The sequence below is a fragment of the Eleutherodactylus coqui genome, chromosome 1 (genome assembly GCF_035609145.1).
Source record: "Eleutherodactylus coqui strain aEleCoq1 chromosome 1, aEleCoq1.hap1, whole genome shotgun sequence".
NCBI lineage: Eukaryota > Metazoa > Chordata > Amphibia > Anura > Eleutherodactylidae > Eleutherodactylus > Eleutherodactylus coqui.
In genome coordinates, this window is record NC_089837.1 from 247,097,928 (window position 1) to 247,120,697 (window position 22,770).

Sequence of the window (22,770 nt, forward strand, 5' to 3'; positions counted from 1 at the left end):
TCCCAGGACACAGGCACGAGCGCCCCCAGCCTGCACCCACACCCTCACCTCCACCGTCTTCCACTCCATCCAGCAATGTCTCTCAGCACAACGTTCAGCTGTCGCTAACGGAAGCGTTGGAGCAAAAGCGCAAATACGCTGCCACCCGCACGCACAAGCTTTAAACGTGCACATTGCCAAATGAATCAGCCTGGAGATGCTGCCGTACAGGCTTGTGGAAATGGAGGCTTTCAAAAACATGATGGCGGCGGTCCCACGCTACTTGGTCCCCAGTCGCCACTATTTTTTTCCCGGTGTGCCGGCCCAGCAAGTCTCCTGCAACATAAATCGTGCCCTCACCAATGCTGTTACTGGAAAGGTCCACTTAACCACGGACACGTGGACAAGTATTGGCGGGCAGGGCCACTATATCTCCCTGACGGCACATTGAGTGAATTTGGTGGAGGCTGGGACCAAGTCAGAGCCTGGGACCGCTCACGTCCTACCCACACTCAGAATAGTGGGTCCTACCTCGGTGCTGGTATCTGCGGCGTTTTATGCCACCTCCTCCAAACCCTCCCCCTCCTCCTCCAACTCCGCCACCTCTACCTCTCAATTAAGAATTGTGAGCACGTTGCCAGCAGTCGGTAGCGCGCAGCAGCACAGCGGTGGGCAAGCGTCAGCAAGCCATGCTGAAACTAATCAGCTTAGGTGATGAGGCACACGGCCCACAAACTGTTGCAGGGTCTGACAGAGCAGACCGACCTCTGGCTTTCGCCGCTGAGCCTCCAACAGGGCATGGTCGTGTGTAACAACGGCCGTAACCTGGTGGCGGCTCTGCAGCTCAGCAGACTCGCAGACGTGCCATGCCTGGCCTACATATTCAATCTGGTGGTTCAGTGGTTTCTGGAAAAACTACCCCCACTTGTCTGACTTGCTCAGCAAGGTGCCGCGTCTTTGCACATTTCTGCAAGTCCACCTAGGACGCTGCCACCCTGAGGACCCTGCAACATCGGTTTCAGGTGCCAGAGCACCGACTGTTGTGTGACGTGCCCACATGCTGGAATTCTACGCTGCACATGTTGGCCAGGATGTACGAGCAGCGTAGAGCAATAGTAGAATACCAGCTGCAACATGGGTGGCGTAGTGGTAGTCAGCCTCCCCAATTCTTTACTGAGGAGTGGGCATGGATGGCAGATATCTGCCAGGTCCTTAGAAACTTTGAGGGGTCTACCCAGATTGTGAGCGGTGATGCGGCAATCATTAGCGTTACCATCCCGCTGCTTTGCCTGCTAAGTTCCCTGCAAAGCATAAAGGCCGACGCTTTGCGGTTGGAACAGGAGATGGGGGATGACAGTATGTCGCTTGATAGCCAGACCACCCTCATGTCTATATCTCATTTTGGAGGAGGAGGGGGAAGAGACAGCTGGGCACACTGCAGAGGGTACCCATACTGCTTGCCTGTCATCTGTTCAGCGTTTATGGGCTGTAGAAGAGGAGGAGGATCCTGAAAGTCCTCTTCCTAGTGAGGACAGCGATGTGTTGCGTACTGGTACCCTGGCACACATGGCTGACTTCATGTTAGGCTGCCTTTCTCATGACCCTCGCGTTAGATGCATTCTAGCCAACACGGATTACTGGGTGTACACCCTTCTCAACCCACAGTATAAGGAGAAGCTTTCCACTCTCATTCCCAAAGAGGAAAGGGGTTCGAGAGTGATGCAATACCACAGGGCCCTGGTGCAAAAACTGATGGTAAACTTCCCATCTGACAGCGCTAGTGGCAGAAGACGCAGTTCTGAGGGCCAAGTAGCAGGGGAGGCACGGGGATCAGGCAGCATGTTCAGCGCAGGCAGGGGAACACTCTCCAAGGCCTCTGCCAGCTTTATGGCTCCCCAGCAAGACTGTGTCACTGCTCCCCAGTCAAGGCTGAGTCGGAGGGAGCACTGTAAAAAGATGGTGAGGGAGTACTTAGCCAATCATACCACCGTCCTCCGTGATGCCTCTGCTCCATACAACTATTTGGTGTCAAAGCTGGACACGTGGCACGAACGTGCGCTGTACGCCCTGGAGGTGCTGGCCTGCCCTGCCACTAGCGTCTTGTCAGAGAAGATGTTTAGTGCAGCTGGGGGAATCCTCACGGATAAGCATACCCGCCTGTCAACTGCCAGTGCCGACATGTTTACACTCATAAAGATGAACAAAGGCTGGCTTTCCCCAGACTTCTCTTCTCCACCGGCGAAGAGCAGCAGAACCTAATGATTCTTTGCGCTGCAACCGGAGAAAAAAGCATTCTCGATCACCGGAAAAAAAGAGGGAATTAGCTTTGTCAATCACTCTCGGATATTACTCCTCCTAAAACATCATGTCATCACACTGAACTGCCAATTTTTCTGAGGTCCAAAAGGCTTTACTTACAATTTTTTTACAAATTTTATTTTTTTTTAACAAGTTTCAAAAGTATTGTATTGATACTTTAACAGAAACCAATTTTTTTCACAGGGCTGCCTCCAGGCTCTGTTACAAATTAAGCAACAGCGAGCTGTATCTTTAAAAAATGTTTATGGGTTTCACTTGCCCTCGCAGTTGAGCAATTTTTCAGGGGTACATTTGTACTCGTGGTACACTAATTTTTCTGGCCTTCGCCTACACTCATGGTACCCCAATGTTTCAGGGGTTCGCCTATACTCTTGCTACAGAAATGTTACTCGGGGCAGCCTATACTTTTACCACAGAAATGTTACTGGGGTGTGCCTATACCTTTTCTACTGAATGGTTTGAGGGGTTCACCTATACACTTGCTACAGAAATGTTACAGGGGTTCACCTATACTTTTGCTACAGAAATGTACAGGGGTCTGCCTATACTGCTGCTACAAAAAAATGTTACAGGGGTCTGCCTATACCTTTGCTACAGGATTGTTACAGGGGTCTGCCTATACTTCTGCTACAGAAATGTTACTGGGGTCTGCCTATACCTTTGCTACAGGAATGTTACAGGGGTCTGCCTAAAGCTTTACTACAGAAATGTTACTGGCGTCTGTCTATACTGTGGGTGCACAAAGACTTCCCATTGCGGTGTTTTACCTATCTGGCACAAATACACTGACTAGGGCAGAAATGTGGGCCGAGGCATAGGTCCTTGGCGGGGTGAAACTCTGCCGTGTTTGGGCACTCTGATTTCTTCCTGTGTAATACCATCTTTGTGCACTGACAGCATAGGCAAGCCCAAGGAACTCAAAGACTTCCCCTTGCGGTTTTGAGCTATCTGGCACCTACACAGAATGAATAGTGTGAGGACACATGGATTTACATTGCTATGTAACTTGGGGCACCTTGGGTCACACAAGGTGGAGGCTGGGACTGAGCCTGACCCTGGGCCCGCTCACATGCTTCCCACAGACTATTTCGGGTCCTACCTCGGTCACATTTTTTTGCCTTGTTATGCCACCTCCTCCTGCTTGGGGTCAGGGGATCAGCACTGGGCAACATGTATTTTCTCTTGTGTTACCACAGTTATCTGAGACACTGGTTTGGGCCAAACAAAAGGAGCGTTACTGCATTAATGAGACGTTCATTAATGAGACTAGCATCCGAGTCCGCTTTATGCCCACGATTGCTATGGGTGCGGGCAGAGGCCGAGGTCCTCAGCAGAGTGAAAGTCTGTCATGTTTGGGCACTGTAATTGCTTTATGTTTAATACTTTCCTTGGGTTCCTTTGGCTCGCCTATGCTGTGAGTGCACAAAGACTTCCCATTGCATTGTTTTACCTGTCTGGCACAAACACACTGACTAGGGCAGAAATGTAGGCCGAGGCCCTTAGCAGGGTGAAACTCTGCCATGTTTGGGCACTCTGATTTCCTCATGTGTAATACCATGCTTGAGTTCCTTGGGCTCACCTATGCTGTGAGTGCACAAAGACTTCCCATTGCGTTGCTTTACCTGTCTGGCACAAATACACTGACTGACTAGGGTAGAAATGTGGGCCGAGGTCATTGGCGGGGTGAAACTTTGCCATGTTTGGGCGCTCTGATTTCTTCTTGTGTAATACCATCTTTGTGCACCGACAGCATAGGCAAGCCCAAGGAACTCAAAGACTTTTCATTCTGTGTAGGTGTTAGATAGCTCAACACCGCAATGGATTGTGTAGGGACACATGGCTTTCCCATTGCTATGTAACTCACGGCACCTTGGGTCACACAAGGTGGAGGCTGGGACCGAGCCTGGGCCCACTCACGTGCTTCCCACACAGAGTATTGCTGCATTGTGGAGATGTGTAGAAGTGCTGGCACCTAAGTCCCCTTTATGCCCATGTTTGTGGCTCCTGACAATTTTGTGACTGAGGTGGCACGGGATTGAAATGATCGTACGTCAATCTATCATCAATTCTCAACAGCATCGTGGGCTATCGCCCACACTTTCAGAGGGTCGCTGCCTGGCCCTGCCAACCCTCTGCAGTGTGTGCCTCCCATTTCTCCTCATCGCAGACACACTTATAAATAGACATGAGGGTGGTGAAAATAGACATGAGGGTGATGTAGCTATGAAGCGAGCGTGTGGCATGAGCTGAACGCTGCGTAGGGAAACTTTTTGGTGCGCTGTGGACGCAGGATCGTGCGGGGGGGGGGGGGGGGGTTGGACGGCAATGCCAGCATGTAACCCAGGAGAAGAGACAGCGGTGTCACCCGCAGGCAGTGACTGTCCTTAGTTGCAGGTAGTGTGGTGCTTAACTAAGGTGTGCCTTGCTAATGAGGGTTTGTCCGAAGTAAAAATTGTTAGGGGGGGAGGGGGGCTGACACCAGACTCTTGTCCCCATTTTGGATTAATAGTGGGACCTAGGAGCCTGAGATGCAGCCATGCATGCTGCCCCTGCCTTTCCCTATCCGTTTCTGTGGTGTTTCCATGACTTTCTGATGATTTCTGGTGTTTGACAAGTCATCAGCTATACGGAGCATCGGTCCCACACAAAAATGCTCGAGTCGCCCATTGACTTCAATGGGGTTCGTTACTCGAAACAAACCCTTGAGTATTACGGAAAGTTCGACTCGAGCAACGAGCACCCAAGCATTTTGGTGCTCTCTCATCTCTAGTCACCGCCTGTGTCAGACGACACATACTCTGAGGGCTCCTGCACACTTGCGGGTTTTTTTGTGCATTTTTTTTTTCATGCGATATCGCTGCGTTTTTTTTTAACGCATTTGTCAATGGGACTTTCTAATGTTAAAAACACATGGCAAGTTGGTGCTTTGCAATTTTTGTGCAATGAGTTTTTAACATTAGAAAGTCCCATTGACAATCGCGTTAAAAAAAATGCAGCAATATCACGTGAAACGTTACAGAGATCAGATATGGATGGTGGATTAATATAATGCATGGGAAAACGCCTTTATTGCCTAGGAGAAAATTAAACAAAGATCATTGAAAATGTTTGACCGTAACTGGCTAGTTTGTCAATGATGAATAAACCTCTGCCGGTCCTTGAACACTTTTTTTGCTTGTAATTTTTTACAACAAAATCTGCCTCATGTGACCATATAGTACACAGACACCAAACAGTGTAAAACTAAGGGCAGGCTCACACAAATGTATAGTAAAATTCTGCATATGAAATGCAGTTTGTTTGTTTTTTTTACCGGTGTGGAGCTGCGATTCCCATGACTGTGATCACATACGCCTGTGCATTACAGCGTATCGGACACACGCTCTCCTGTTTTTTGTTGTTTTTTTTTTTGTTTTTTTTTTTTACTGGTTTTGTTTCTTAGCAGCATGCATATAAAATGCTGCACATGTGCAATGTAATAGTGTATGTACAGCATTTTCATACAAACCCATAGAGAAAATTAAGGCTCTATCACACATAATACATGGTAAAATAGAACATGCTGTGTTCTTTTGTTACGTGCATATTATATGCAATAAATCTATGCAAGTGTGACTGGATCAATGAAAATCATTGTACTTTCATTGACTCAATTCACAGCATATTATGCTTGTTTAATGTGCAATGAAATTACGCTCGTGTGAGCCTGCCCTAAAAGAGAAAAAAAATAGAATTTCTATTCTACAAAATTTGCTTCCTGCTTATCTCTATTACTTAATAAATTAAAGGGTTTTTCAGGATTTAACAATTTATGGCCTATCCTCAGAACAACTCATTAATAGTTGATCAGTGGGAAACCTGGCCGATTAGCTAATTGAGGAGGCCACGGAGCTGAGGTGAGTGCTTCTGCCTAATCTCAGACATGTTTATGATATTCATCAGACAAATGAATAGGACTGAGCGTTCTACTTAGCACAGGCACTATGTAATGTATGGCACTGTGCCTGGTATAGACTTAAGTAACTGCAGAGCTCAGTCAAGCACTGCTGTCACTTCAATTAAGTCATCAATAGTTTAGGCTGCATTCCCACGAACGTATATCTGCTCAGTTTTCATGCCGAGCCGATATACGTCGTCCTCATGTGCAGAGGGAGGAGGATGGAAGAGCCAGGAGCAGGAACTTAGCTCCCGCCCCCTCTCTGCCTCCTCTGCACTATTTCCAATGAAAGGAGGCGGGACGGAGGTGGGGCTAAGTTCCAAGAATTACCTCTCCCCATTGCAAATAGTGCAGAGAGGAGGCAGAGAGGGCCCCCCCCCCCCCCCTGCAGATGAGGACGACTTATATTGGCTTGGCGTGAAGACTGAGCCGATATACGTTCGTGGAAATGCAGCCTTAGGGCGCGGTCACACGAGCGTAGGCGTATTTACATTCGCACGTGCGCAGCGTTTAATCGCCGGAAAGAACGTTTTTCGGCGATCATGACCAGAGCTAGAAAGCGTATTATCGTTTGTTCCTACTTTGCAAACTATCTTTTCGGCCATCGAATATGCATTGGGGCGTATTTCGGTCGCATATGTTCCGGGTTTTTTTCGGGTCGTTGTTTTTACCCGCCGCAAAATCGCCCGTGCGAACGAATACATTGGAAACCAATGCCTCAGATGGTCATGTTTATACGATTGGGCGCAAAAACGCGCCGTTTATGCGCTCGTGTGAACGCACCCTCCGTCCCGGACATTATCTTTAACTAAAGACTTGTCTTACAGCCTGTCAATTACAGTAGATGCTGTAAATAATAAGACCTATAACATATTTTGCAGGCACAGTTTGGACACAACAAACTCTAAGCTTAATATTTAATGAAGGGCATCGAAACGGAACAGAACATGTTGAAAATATATTAAGAGTGCCATGGATAGAATATGAATTGGGCAATGCTGACTTTAAAAGTCGTCCATCTCCTCGTCTCTTCACATCTCACCTGCCTTATTATCTAATGCCAAAAGATTTAAGATTCAGGATGGGAAAGGTAAAACACATAAGTATTATCTTCCAATGTTTCTCGTTTTGATTAATAGATGAATTAATATACATGGCTTCTTTTTACACAATACATAATATTGGTCTTATATTATTTTTATCTTCTCAGAAAACCTACTAAATGTCTGTATTTCTACCCTCTACATGAAATCATCTGGCAAAAATTCCCATTATGCTAGTTAGAATGGTTCGCCATGTCACAAATATATTTCCAGTTGTCATACAGCAAACAAATATGGTATGCTAAGCAATAAAGTGATAAGCTTTACGAATGGCAGGAAACAAAGTAATGCAGGAAATGCATAATATGAAGGTGCTTCCCCCCCCCCCCCCTTTTCTGGAGTAGCTATAGTCTGATAGAAAATGGGCATATACAAGGTAGAGTTGACAGACATCACCACCACCTCTTTATACATCCATTGCCTGTAGTTGCTAGATCTATAACACTATATAAAATACTGTGAAGGAATAAACACCTTTGTGCAGCCAGTAGGATCACACATCAGTAGAACATTAACCCATTGGGTAAACCCTCCTGATGACATGTAATGCTACTGCCCAGTGTTCCTGTCTCTTGTGCAATGTCTTATGTAGTAATATAATGTAGAAACGGACTGCACTCTGTCTTATGGGTAGGGTGGGTACCAGTGGAAGACCTGTTACAGTCATCAACCAGTGTGAGAATGCACAACATATACCAAACGGATGCAATTTGAAATACTGAGTTGACAATTAATTCCTGGCAAGTTGTGAAAAGAAAGCGTATAATATTAGTACAGCTACATATTGATTGCTGGAATTTGCAGTCCCTTAGGACCATTGTCAACAAAGGGGCTGGGAGTAAGGGTCTTTTTAAACAGACTAATTGTCAGGTCCTTCAGTGCCCGACAACTGTCCCAATGACAATTGCTCCTAAGCTTTCACACAGGAGTGAGAATCGCTCAGTGAATGGAGGAGCGGGCTGGGGATCGCTGTAGCTGCCTACCTCCATTCACAGTAAACAGGTTGACATTCATAGATGACTTATTGTTTGTCATTTAGTCACTGCTGGCATTTACATGGAATGATTATCCTTTAATTTGCTGTGATCCAGCGAGAATCTGAATGATTAGGATTCACCTTTTAAGCTGAATGATAAATTCCGTGGATTTGAACTTCAAATTATATCAATTTCTTGTTTGCTTCTCTCATGCTTTTATATACTAGCTGATATACCCAACTTCTCCAGAGTTAATCTGATACAGGTGTTTACCTGTTCGCACAGAAAATTTTATGGAGTCATGGTTACTTCAGAGGAACCGAGGAATAAAATATATACACATATAGAGGACTGTTAGATTCTTCTCAGACAGTATGTACCTCTGTCCCTCTGCAGAATGTGCCACCCATCCCACTCTCCTCAGTTTTTACCTTTTTAAAGGTGTTAGCGCAAAATTCGCTATTATAGATATACCGTGTGTTTCAAATTAAATATGTGTACAGGCCTGGAGAGCCTTCAAAGACCACAAGCCTACATCATGTGTTCCCAAAAGAGTCTGTCTTTATTATGCGCGCGTTGAAACTTAAATAAGTTTCAACACAGGAAGTATACAGTTACATTATTTAGCGTGCTGATTGGTTGTCCTCAGAGGGAGGTATTTGTGAGGTAGCTTGTGATGTCATCCATCTGGGAGGAACTTCAGTGAGCACGCTCAGTTCATTCTTGAATTTGGTCTCATGAGGAGAACATCCTGCTTCTCCTCTCTGCTGTCCAAGACAAAGCACTTCTAGATAGCTTTCTGCCAGTTAGAACCGGTTTTTCCAGTTCTTGAGCACACAGCACTAGCTCCTCCAATTCTTGTGGGGGTGGGGGGGGGGGGGTCATGTTCCATTCTCCCAGAAGTTCAGACCATTATAGACAAAATACAGTATATTCACAGTTGATAACAGAAAATACATACAAAATGGTGAACATATAGGATATCTCCCACAATTCCCTCCTTTGTTGTGCGTATTTTCATTCTCCTGGATGTTTTTTTTTTCTTCCTATTTTTGTGTTCTTGGGCCTTTCCCTACCACCTACAGGGGACCCTAGCTGTCACCTTCCTTATCCCTGCCTACTGCTGGGTGATATCCAGGATAAGGAAAATACCTCACAACACGTTACAGTTTCCCAACGGTATTCTAGGTAGATGGCTCCTGAAAGATTTATCTTTTTTTTTTTTTTTTTTCACGTTTTCTGCATAAGCCACCTTGTTCATAGTTTAAATGACATACAACATGTTGAATGTGACTGGCTTTCCAAGTGTGATCTCAGGTTATATTGTTTGTTACATGTTAACATTGGTCTGATTACACAATATGGCTGAAACATTGGTACACTTACTGCTACCTTATTGTATCTGTTGACATTTTTTTTGTCCTATTTTATACACTAAAACTTGCTTAGTCATACCCAAGCTTTGTAAAGATGTTATCAGTCTGAGACCCCCACCACCATCTGAAGGAGCCAGTTTCATTGATCAAAGGTTCAGAATCAACAACTCAATTCCCTAGACAATGATGATGGTATCACAGGATTAACAAGACAATAGATTCCTGGCCATACAATGTATATGGACAGAGTTCAAACAAACCTATACAAATGGAACTGTAGTTAATGCAGTTAGCATTGTTCTGTCACATTTCACAGTTACATCAAAGCTTCCTACACCAAACAGGTTTGAAGGCCACATGAATGTTCATAGCTATTCGTATGTAAGATACAAAATGGAGAATAAAGGAAAATACAAAATGGAGGATGAAGGACAAAATGGAGGGCCACAAATAGCCAATTATTTGCACCACAATCCACCCTTTTGCTATTTGTAGCCATCATACAACTATTTCATCAAGATACATAAAATTAGCATACAATTTAGGGTTGGAATATGTACTTTGACATATCATGGTTTGATCTTCAAGTTCTATTAATCAACTTCTGAAATATATTACATAAACAACCAAATATCTGTTCCCTATATATATCCATTTGCTATCAACATAAAACCAATCTTGTCAAATCTGGGCTCGAGAAAATAACGAAAACAAATTCAAGAACCGTTAGATGTTGAATACAAATGTCTCTTCCTGTAAAATTGTTTCTTCTTCTCTTGATCTTCTTTAGATCCTAAACCTATAGGATCTCCGATGCAGGGAAGCAGGGGGATTATTGTGCCCTCACTGCTTTCCCTGGTTAGCCAAAGAACAGACCCTAAGTAGGAATCTGTCCCCGCCCATTATATTGATATCAAACAATCTTCTCCATTCTCCATATCCAGAAGTATCCACAGCTGACTATAGAGCCCCTTTATTCCAATGTAGCAGATGCCTCTGTACAGCATTTTGTTGCCCAAGGTCTTCAGGGAGGAGCGGTGATGCTTCACCCTCCTTTGACGTCATCTGCTGGCGGTTATTGTGCAGAGTATGAGGATCACCCCAGTGGCAATTTAGCAGCAGTCAGGCACACTTGTCAGTTCTTCAGGCTCAGTTGAATAGTCATAGCGTGTGGATAGGTGCAGCATGCACTTAGAGAAGATTAAATTTCAAATCACACTTAGAAAGTTCCAATGTCCTGGTGGAAATAAATCAGTTCATAAATTTTCTCAGTCCTATTTAAACTTGATCCAAAATAATTCAGTCCATGGTAAATCAAACAAAACAAAAACAAAATCACAATCTGGGGTCTTGTGTGCTTTTCTTCACCCCTTCAAAACAAAAATCTGTAGTTTAAATTTATCCATCCAACAATCTCTGCCCAGAGAGACTTGATAAGTTTTCTGCTGTAGCAAATGAATATTTTTAATATTCCTAATCTTCCTACATTACGGCACAAATACCTTCTACATACAGTAGACATATAACTCAAGAATTCTTACTATGTAAACAAACAATATAATATCAAACATTGCAAATCAATCAAGTTAAGCAAATTTTATAACGCAACATTCCTAGATTTGTCATAATCCTCTTCATCAGTAGTTATGTATTTACCACATCCCTTATGAGGAAGAAGAGAAATGACAGCCCAATGACCGCAGGGGTCCTACATATAACAAAGGATTATGGGCCACATTTGTCTCCTTCCTTGATTATCTTTATTCAATGTCTGACATGAACCCAAACTAGTTTTTCTTGAAGTTTCACTGAGACCGTAGTGGTTAACAGCACTCGAAAGGATTCTTTGCATTTTGATCTGGAAACACGGAGAATACACATTTATGAGTGACAGATGATATAACTCCTGATGTTAGGCACTCACATGGGAGGTAAGGCTCTCCTTTTTGGCCTGGAATAGGCATAGGCCTATTACAGTAGCATTACCAAACAAAACCTTCATAGGGACTCAACTTAGTCTTCTATTTAGGCGTGGTTCTAACCAAGTAGATGACTAATAAAATGTTTACCTTTATTATTTATTATTACTTCTGGTGTACCCAAATATTCAAAATTACTTTCATAAAACATATTCTTAGGTCATATTTTTGGCGTGTTAAAAATTATTTTTATTTATTTATTTTTTTCTCAAGCCACGCCTCCAAATAACATGAAAAGAGGTCTATGCAAACCAACAACTCCAAACACCTACCTGTGGTAGCTGTATGCTATCATTCTGCAGTCACTGATACAGATAGTCTGGCTTGCACCGAGAAGGTACCTTGACCAATTGGCCTGGATTGTAACGGGCGCATATCGTGCATCCCTATACAAACCCTATTGCAGCAGTGTTGAACCCTGGGGTAAGCCAAGCAGAAGACACTATACCACACATTACCTCCTTGGATGAATGGGTTAGCTCAGGGATCAGGTGTGACATCATGGAGCACAGCGTGCAGGGGAGGCACAGGCATTTACCTTTCTGCCAGATCCCAGTAGCATTCCGCTCGCTTTTTCACTCCTCCTTTTTCTTCTTTTGAGGCCTGTTCCTGTAATTCAAGCAACAGAGAAATATCTACACCTGTTTCAGGTGCAAGCAGGTTACCAGCCGTTACCTCATTCAAGGGAAGTCAGGCTGCTGCGGTGCCTGCTCTCTGGTTCCTTCCAGCCTCAGTCGTTGTCTCTGTGGCATAAGCCTGGACTTGATGATAAGTCACCTGTGCGGAAAGAGCTAAAACCTTGTAGAACAAAAACACTGCTTCTGCGTTCTGGATTGGCTTACTCAAGGACCCCATGAAACTTCCATTGTGCCCCATAAGATGTGAAATCGTGTACGATTCCCAATGTGTACCTTAAGTCGGTGCAGACAAAGTCTTACCTGCAGCCAGCTTACATATTTCAGTGAGCGCCATCACCTCTATTTCCTGAGTAACTGAGTGTCTCATGAGGAAAAGAGTGGTTTTTGTATAATTGCCTCTTTCTGTCGGTTACCACTGCATAGCCTGTTTTGCTTGTCCATTTCCACAATTTTTGGAACCATCTATGGGTAAAACTCAAGATTTACATTAATCATGGCAATTACAACATTATTGTTAGGACCCCTAGTTTCTCTTTTCATTAATCTTCAGACAATTGTACAATCATGTGCTTGCTATTTAATGTCATGGTCTGCACCTGCTGCCCCTTCCTCTCAACCTTCTGAATTCAGTAAAAGACATGAAACGACATTTGGAACTATACCCCTCTTGATTGCGATATGTGAGGGTGCTAGCAGGGCAGTCTCATACATAGTTAGTCTGGAAGCTGAAAGATGTTTAGTTTGCACTCTATACAGTAATTTTATGACACCTTGAGGGAGCCTGACGTTACGGGGCCCCACACCATCTCTGGTACCTGCACTAAAACATACTGCAAACAGGAGATGAAATATTGTTATTACAATCTGCAACCATAACAACTACACCAATGATGGTTAATTACTGGTTTACTAAGGGACTAGTATCCCTGATACCATTCGGGATATACTCAATTACTGGCATCAAAAATGTACTTTATTTTTCAAATGTAACTATTTTCATGTAAAATACTGTTGTTAATTGAAAATGAGATACATTATAAAATAGAACTTTTGTTATTAATTTGACTAAAGTACTTATCAGGTGTCAAGTACACAATTACCTCATTTTCGTATCTTAATTCAATGATATTCAAAATAAATACAACTCAATATTTTTAAATTCTCCACATACTCCAAGAACCTATATGTATATATAAATATACTGTGGTAACCCTGGACTATTATCTCACACAACTACCCTCAGAAATAAAATTAGATGCCCCTCCTTTGGTCACCTACATTTGTTCAAGTGAGAGACTTAACATGGAGTCTAAGAGTGACCTTCCCTCTATACATTACCACAATATACATATATACATATATATCTATATATCAACATCCACTTAAATGGAGACACACTTCTCTCCTAGGCTGATCTGTGTTGAGGGTGGAGCAAGACTCTTCCTATTGTTCTTACTTCCGATCTCCTTACATCACCTAGCTCCACCCCCTGTGGTCTGGCTCAGCGTTTGGTCTTTCTTGCCTCATTTCATTCCTAGCCACCGGACAGTACACACCATATAACACAGTCTAACTCTCATACGGGCCCTTCATTTATACACACAAACTCACACTCACTGGGGTTTTCACTCACTCATATATACAGACTGATAAGTATCTCATGTGAAGTAGAAACTGGGATTGTATTTACTGTTCATAGAACTTCCCATATTGAACAAAGTATGTATATAAGAAAACTCTTATGTACCGCGGTTTTTACATATATTGTTCAGAATAGGCTATCCAATGACAAACACAATACAACTTATGCCCATTTCCACCCACATGCTTATATTCACCACTCCAGATAGCAACTATTTTCACCGTTCATTGTTAAACCTTCTACCTTTTCTTAACTCATTGACTTGCTTTTTCCTTTCCCATTTTTGTGTGTCCAGTTATGTTTACAAACATCATCTCATTGAATTTGCTTGCGAGTCATACTTCGATTTTTTTTTTCCCACAACTCACGACACAGGTCTGGCTTACCACTAATAAGCACTTACAATTTCGTCCCTGCCCATCTTGTCGTAATTGGAAAAATCCTTAATTAATTGAGATTCTCTACTCCCGCACCTCATGGCGCAGATCTGTACTTTTGGCACCACATTGTGGAACCTCAACAGCCTGCTTGGCCTGCCATAATCAGAGGCGACTTCTCTGGCGCGCCCACATCTACCATCAGACAGGCCTCTCTGCTGTCTGGTATCAATTACTCCAAGCCAAAATCCTTTGAGTTGATGTATGCCAACATGGCAAATGCAAGCACTCCATGTGCACCCCTCCCCCCACATAACAAAGGGAGACCTCTTCAGCCACATGTTGCACAATGGAAACTCACCGCATGGACACTCTCAGCAACTTTACTCACTACTATAACCTTCAGCTAAAATTGCTTATATCAACTTTCCTTTTTGCTTTCTTTTAACAAGTTATTCTACTTTCTTTGTTCCTTATTAACCTGCACAGTCTGTTCACACCATTCACTTCTACAGAGAATATATATAAACCCCCATAGCTCACACCTTCTTTCACTCAGGACATTTTCTTCACAGACAACATAAAAACAACACAGTATATCTATTTCATAGTTCTTTAGATACAGACTTATCATATTTCAACTCACCCGGCCTGGGGCAGATCATAGCAGAGAGGGAGAGATGGTACAGGTATAAGAATAGCTTATTACCTTGTTTGAGCTCATTATCCGTCCGTCTCTGCTTCGAAGTCCCCTTGTGTCCGGATAACGATGAAATATCTTCATATCTCTGTATCTTCATTATCCCAGCGGTGCCTCCAAATTTGTTAGCGCAAATTTCGCTATTATAGATATACTGTGTGTTTCAAATTAAATAATGTGTACAGGCCTGGAGAGCCTTCAAAGACCACAAGCCTACATCATGTGTTCCCAAAAGAGTCTGTCTTTATTATGCGCGCGTTGAAACTTAAATAAGTTTCAACACAGGAAGTATACAGTTACATTATTTAGCGTGCTGATTGGTTGTCCTCAGAGGGAGGTATTTGTGAGGTAGCTTGTGATGTCATCCATCTGGGAGGAACTTCAGTGAGCACGCTCAGTTCATTCTTGAATTTGGTCTCATGAGGAGAACATCCTGCTTCTCCTCTCTGCTGTCCAAGACAAAGCACTCCTAGATGGCTTTCTGCCAGTTAGAACCGGTTTTTCCAGTTCTTGAGCACACAGCACTAGCTCCTCCAATTCTTGTGGAGGTGGGGGGGGGGGGAGGTGATGTTCCATTCTCCCAGAAGTTCAGACCATTATAGACAAAATACAGTATATTCACAGTTGATAACAGAAAATACATACAAAATGGTGAACATATAGGATATCTCCCACAAAGGTAACACCCCCTTTTTTTTCAAATTGAATCCCAGACTGTAGATTGCGGCTCCTTCTTAACCTTAAAGGGGTTGTCCCGCGCCGAAACGGGGTTTTGTTTTTTTTTTTAACCCCCCGTTCGGCGCGAGACAACCCCGATGCAGGGGTTAAAAAAAAACGGAGAGTGCTTACCTGAATCCCGGCGGTCCGGCGTCTTCATACTCACCTGCTGAAGATGGCCGCCGGGGTCTGCTCCCTCCGTGGACCGCAGCTCTTCTGTGCGGTCCATTGCCGATTCCAGCCTCCTGATTGGCTGGAATCGGCACGTGACGGGGCGGAGCTACACGGAGCCGGCATTCTGCACGAGCGGCCCCATTGAAGACAGGAGAAGACCCGGACTGCGCAAGTGCGGCTAATTTGGCCATCGGAGGCCGAAAATTAGTCGGCACCATGGAGACGAGGACGCCAGCAACGGAGCAGGTAAGTGAAAAACTTTTTATAACTTCTGTATGGCTCATAATTAATGCACAATGTACATTACAAAGTGCATTAATATGGCCATACAGAAGTGTATAGACCCACTTGCTGCCGTGGGACAACCCCTTTAAAGATATGCTTTATCTCTAGCTGATTCCTTATCTACTTTACAGTCTTTCAGGATATACAGGTCAGTTATACTGAAGAGAATATATAGACTTAGAGGTAAAGTAGATTCTCCTCAGTATATGCACACAGATCAGTTAGATTCTCCTTAGTATATACACAGAAGTGAGGTAGATTCTCGTTAGTATACAAATCATTTCAGTTTTTCAGTTTTTAATTCTCATAATTGAATATTGAAGTTTCAACCCCCTTACGTTTCCTATTAGAATGTAATGAATGATCATGGCAGACTTCATTTTTTGCACTTGGCAGTGAATAATCAAGTTGTTAACTTTTCCTATGTAGGACCTAAAAAAAAAAAATGCTTGTGCCAAATTTCAATTTTGTTCGACACCAGGAAGTTACATTATAGGGGTTCACTTCCTTTTGCACTTAGCATTGAATAATCAAGTTGTGACCCCTTTAATTTTGCTATTTAGGACCTAAGAAATGGTCATGCCAAATTTCAAGCTTGTACAACACCAGGAACTTAGAATTAGATTAGGTACATTACATAGGGGTGCACTAACTTTTGCACTTAGCATTGAATAATTAAGTTGTGACCCCTTGACTTTTCCTATTTAGGACCTAAAGAATGGTCATGCAAAAATTTCACGTTTATACAACACTGGGAAGTTAAGAGAACTAGTTGTGTGTGTGTGTGTGTGTGTGTGTGTGTGTGTGTGTGTGTGTGTGTGTTGCTTCCACTTGCCAGTGTGAGGTGCCATTTTCAAGTGTGAGAAACTGCATGTGCATGTAGTAACATATGTTAGGCCAAAAAAGACAGAGATCCATCTAGTTCACCCTTTCCTCTTATCAGGACACCAGCTCCGCTTACAGGCAGGGGTTTCCATCTCCTGGTTATCAGCCCGGGGCAAGATTCTTTCCCTAGTTTCCATCTGCATACAATGTTTGTACATTTGATATCTTACCTCCCACAGCTGTCAACTGTGCTGGATTAGATAATCACTCACCCGATAGGTTGACACAGTGGTTCCACAGTCATTACATACAGTCACAGTTTTGGTTATAAATAGATGATGAGATAGATCTCGGCATTGACCCCTGATATATCTATACATAGTTATTAGGTTGCCACTCAACCGCCTTTCTTCTAAATTAAATAACCCAACATTTGATAATGTCTTTGAGTATTGTAATCTGCCAAATCTATTTAATAATTTAGTTGCCTGCCTTGGAACCTGCTCAAGCTCTGATATGTCCTTCTTGAGTAATGGTGCCCAAAAATGTATACAATATTCCATGTGTGATCTTCCCAGTGACTTGTAAAGAGGAAGAACAATGCACTTGTCATGTGCCTCCATGCCTCTTTTGATGCACCCCATAATCCAATTTGTCTTTACAGCCACTGCCCAACACTGGTTGCTCCAGTTGAATTTACAGTTAATTAAAATCCCCAAGTCCTTTTCCATGTCAGTTTTACCTAGTGGTTTCCTATTTAGTGTGTAATGGTGACATGTTTTCCTCTGCCCATATGCATAACTTTACATTCATCAGTGTTAAACCTCATTTGCCACTTTTCTAACCAAGATGCCAATGTATTCAAATCCATTTGCAACCACATTCTGTCCTTTCTTGTGTTCACTACTTTACACAGTTTTATATAATCTACAAATAGTGATATTTTACTGTGCAATTCTTCTACCAGTTCATTAACAAATATATTAAAAAGAATAGGGCCCAGTACTGACCCCTGTGGTACCCCACTACTAACAGTGACCCAATCAGATGGTGTATAATTTATAGCCACCCTCTGCTTTCTATGACTAAGCCAGTTACCTATCCACTTATACACATTCTCACCGAGACAAAGCATTTCCGTTTTATAAACCAATGTTTTATGTGGCAGTGTCAAACACTTTTGAAAAGTCCAAATACACAAGATCCAATGACTCTTCGGTCCAGTCTTGAACTTACCTCCTAGTAGAAGCTGATCAGATTGTTTTGACAGGAGTGACCTCTCATAAATCCATGCTGATATGAAGTTATACAGCTATTTTCTTTAAAGTACTCCTGGATAGCATCTCTTATGAACCCCTCAAACATTTTACCCACAATAAAAGTAAGACTTACTGGTCTGTAGTTTCCAGATTCACTTTTTGACCCCTGTTTGAATTTTGGCACCACATTGGCTATGCACCAATCCAGTGGAACAGACCCCATCACTATAGTTCTTAAATATAAGAAACAATAGTCTGTCTATAAGATTCATTAAGTCCCTTAGAACCTGGCGATTTGTCTATTTTAATCTTTATAAGATGGCTCTGCACTTCTTGAGTTAAACTGATGACCTTTAGTGGAGAGTTCATATTATCATTCTGCATCTCATCTGACATTTCGTGGAGAAAAAAGTAATTAATAATTTGTTTTCTCCTCATCACCCTCTGCATTTTTTCCTACATTATTTATTAAAGGACCAACACTTTCAGTATTAATCTTTTTACTATTTCTATACTTGGAACAGTTTAGGGTTAGCTTTACTCTCCTTAGCAATACGTCTGTCTATACATTCGCTGTTTTTATTTGTTCATATAATGTTTTTTTTTTTTCTTATAGGTTTAGTGCTTTTTCGCTACCTTCTTGTTAGTAGTTTTTAAATGCTTTCTTTTTCTTGTTTATAGTCCCTTTACATCTATATTTAGCCACGTTGATTTTCTCCTATTCCTAACCCTTTTATTCCTCGAATACTTACAGTAAGTATTTAAGATGTTTTAAACATTTCCAATTAATCATCTGTAACGTTTTTTTTTTTAAGGACATTGTCTCAGTCAATAAGGTTTAGGACACCTCTGAGCTGATCAAACTTTGTCTTCCTAAAGTTTAATATTTTCATAACTCCCTATAAAACTCCCTATTGAAAGACAAGTAGAAATAATATGGTCACTATTTTCCAGGTGCCCCCTGGCCTGCACCCCTGTTATTCTGCCAGGTCTGTTGTTTAATATGTCCAAAATAGCCATCCCCTTTATATGGGTGCTGTAAAAGTTGGGTAGTGTAATTATCTTTATTTAGTGACAAAAACTTTTTGCCCTTATGAGATCAGCAGGTTTCAGCTTATATCCGGTTAAAGTCTCCCATAATTACCTCATTGTGATTCATTTATTTGCCTCATTAATAGATTTTCAATGGCTTTTGTTATATTTGTGGGTCTATGGAAAACCAATATGAGGATTTTATAATTGTTTTTCACTCCATGTATATCTATACAGACTTCACATGTTAATTTCCCTCCCATATATCTTCCTGCGTAGTGGGGGCTTTAAACAGGATTTTACAAAAAGACAAACTCCTCCCGATTTCTGTTTTTCTGATCTCTTCTGAACAGACTGTAAGTTCACTGCCCAGTCACAGCTTTCATCCAAGCAGGTCTGTTATTCCCACTATGTTGTACCTTTCCTCATACATTACTTCCAGTTTGTCGATCTTATTGGTCAGACTTCTAGCATTAGTTACCTTAGAATAGAAGGTTTGGGTTATTTTTTATATTAAGTGGATCCCTATAAACTATTCTACTAGTTCTAACTGTACTAAATCCTCCCACCGCTGCTTCACAATTTCCATTACTTAGCCTTTATTCACTGTCTACACTATCTTACCCTTTATCTCTCTGGTTGCCTTACCCCCAGTCCCTAGTTTAAACTCCTCCAACCTTCTAGCCATCTTCTCCCCCAGAACAACTGCACCCTCCCCATTGTGATGCAGCCCATCCCTATGGTAGAACCTTTAGCCAACAACACGTTAGACCAGTTCTTCCAGAGCCCAAATTCCTTTTTCCTACACTAATTCTGGAGCCACTTGTTTACCTCCCTAATCTTCCTCTGCTTTTCTGGTGTGGCACATGGTACAGGTAGCATTTCAGAAAATACTACTTTGGAGATCCTTGCTCTAAGCTTACATCATAATGCCCTGAAATCATTTTTAAGGGCTTTCCACCTACCTCTAACTTTTTTTTGTCATTGGTGCCAATGTATACTATGACCACTGGGTCCACACCTGCCTCTCCCAGTAATCTGTCAACTCAATCTAATATATGTCGATGTTGAGCGCTACTAAGACAACACACCATTCTTTGTGGCAGATTGCCCTGTCTGTCCCCCTAATAATTGTGCATTCTGACCAGGCAGGTTTTGTAAAGAGGCGGCAGGCTTCGGACGGCGCGAGAAAACTACTCAACCTTATCCACTCTGCAAAAATTTCTTGTACTCCAACCATCATGCTAGCCCTAGACGCAGAAAAAGCGTTTGATAGAGTTCACTGGGGATACGCTTTCCAAACTCTAACAAAATTTGGTTTCGGGGAGAGCACAATTCGCACCGTCCGGGCCCTGTACTCCTGCCCTGCCGCCAGGGTGTTGATTGATGGGGCCTTGTCTGACAAGTTTGTAATATCTAACGGGACACGACAGGGGTGCCCGCTTTCCCCTATATTATACATTCTAATGGTGGAACCGTTGGCGGAGATGATTAGAACCTCTCCTGACACGAGGGGAATCTTTCAAAACTCCGACAACACAAAATCGGCCTATTCGCCGATGATATCGTCCTCATGCTGTCATCACCCCTGGAGTCTCTGAGAGGAGCACACCATATCTTACAACAATTCGAAAAAATCTTATCTACGTTGAGCTTGTAGTATGAATCAATAATATTGGGAATGAATATCTCAAAAGACCTTAAACTATTCAAACAGAGTTCCCCTTTAAGTGGAAATCAGGGGGCATCCCATACCTAGGCACAATAATAACAGCAAACTTAAACAAATTGGAGGACTTAAATTTTATACCACTTATGACATCAATCCAGAGGGAACTGGACCGCTTGTCAGAGATTGGCCTTTCCTGGCTAGGAAAAATCATGACATATAAAATGAAGATCCTGCCAAGGATCCTGTATCTTTTCAGGGTATTGCCAATCCCGATTTCAAAAAATACAATCAAAAGATTACAAAGACAACTAACATACTTTATTTGGCCAGGGGGCAAGCCGCGTGTAGCCCTTACAATTCTAACCCTACACCGTAGAAAAGGGGGCGCGGACGTACCTGATAGAGAAATATTTTACAGCTACTATTTTAAACCAGACCAGAAACTGCTTAAAGACCAACGGAGCGATGGCTTGGGTAGGCATGGAAGCATCCTACATCCACCCCCTCAAAGGGAATTTATTATTAGCTGCATCACTTACAGCGACGAAAAATCACTCCGATCTAAAAAAAAAACCACCCCCAATGGTAGTGGCCTGGAAGGAGTTTTCAAAAAAAGCGGCCTCACACAACTCCTATAAAAAAACGGCTCTCCCATTGGGAATATTAAATTTATTCATGCCCGATATAAACGTCGAACCTTGGGTCCAGAAGGGTATGAAAACACTGGATAACCTCACTACAGAAATGGGGATAAAACCCTTTAAAACAAAGTCAGAATTCGATCTAACAAATGACCTATTCAGTTACACTAGAATATCAGCTTTTTGGGAAAAAAATCCTATACACAATACAAAAATTCCAAAGATTGTTCTTGGGAAAATTACGACACCCCCCCCCCCCCCCCCCCCCCCGATGGGGAAATCAGACACTAGGTATTTTTACAATCTACTAACCGACAATTTCAACATACAAAAAAAAAAAAAACCACATCCTCAATTGGGAAAAAGAACTAGGTGAGAAAATCCCAATTGAAACATGGGAAACAGCATAGAAAAACGCATGTGGCTCCACAAAGGGAATGGGCATTTTAGAAACACAACTAAAAATATAGTTAAGATGGTACTACACACCGAGCTTACTTGCCGCCAGATTCCACCACAACGACAAATGCTGGAGAGATTGCGACCAAAGGGGTACAATTTCTCATCTATTTTGGTCATGCACCAAGCTGAGCAACTTTTGGAACTCAGTTCTAAGCCACGTAGACAGGACCTTAAATATCCATACAAAAAGGAAGGGGAAAACAACCTTATTACTAATAGGGGTGGAAAAATATGCCCCACGCACCAGATATTTGCTATCCCATGCTATGATGACAGCTAAAGCACTTATAGCCAAACGTTGGAAAACCCCGTCCCCTCCCACATATAGCGAATTTATAGACGGTATGGCTGAGCAAAAAACATTTGAAAAATGGTTGGCGCTGAGAGACAACACATTAAAAAAACAAAGGTTTGGGGACTCTGGAAAACAACCTAATACAACTCTATGGACTGCCAATTGTTATGTTTTGAATAAATGTTTGCTCTATAACGTTATGATACAAATATACAGATGAACCAGATTACATAAAACAATTTGTGTGCGTGTGTGCGTGTGTGTGTGCGCGTGTGTGTGCGTGTGTGTGTGTGTGTGTGTGTGTGTGTGTGTAAATTTTATTTTTTTTCGCAATACCTCTACCCCCTTTCATCCCCTACCCACCCCCTCCTCCCCTCCCCT

General features: G+C 42.6%; 1 protein-coding gene across 1 annotated transcript in view; it reads left to right on the forward strand.

Moving 5' to 3' along the window:
* The window catches only part of LOC136580517 (amine sulfotransferase-like), a 104,241-nt gene that overhangs the window by 43,949 nt on the left and 37,522 nt on the right, over positions 1 to 22,770 (forward strand). Inside the window, exon 4 of the mRNA XM_066581168.1 lies at positions 7,117 to 7,325. Within this exon, the coding sequence (XP_066437265.1) occupies positions 7,117 to 7,325 (209 nt within the window). The remainder of the gene's footprint in view (positions 1 to 7,116; positions 7,326 to 22,770) is intronic.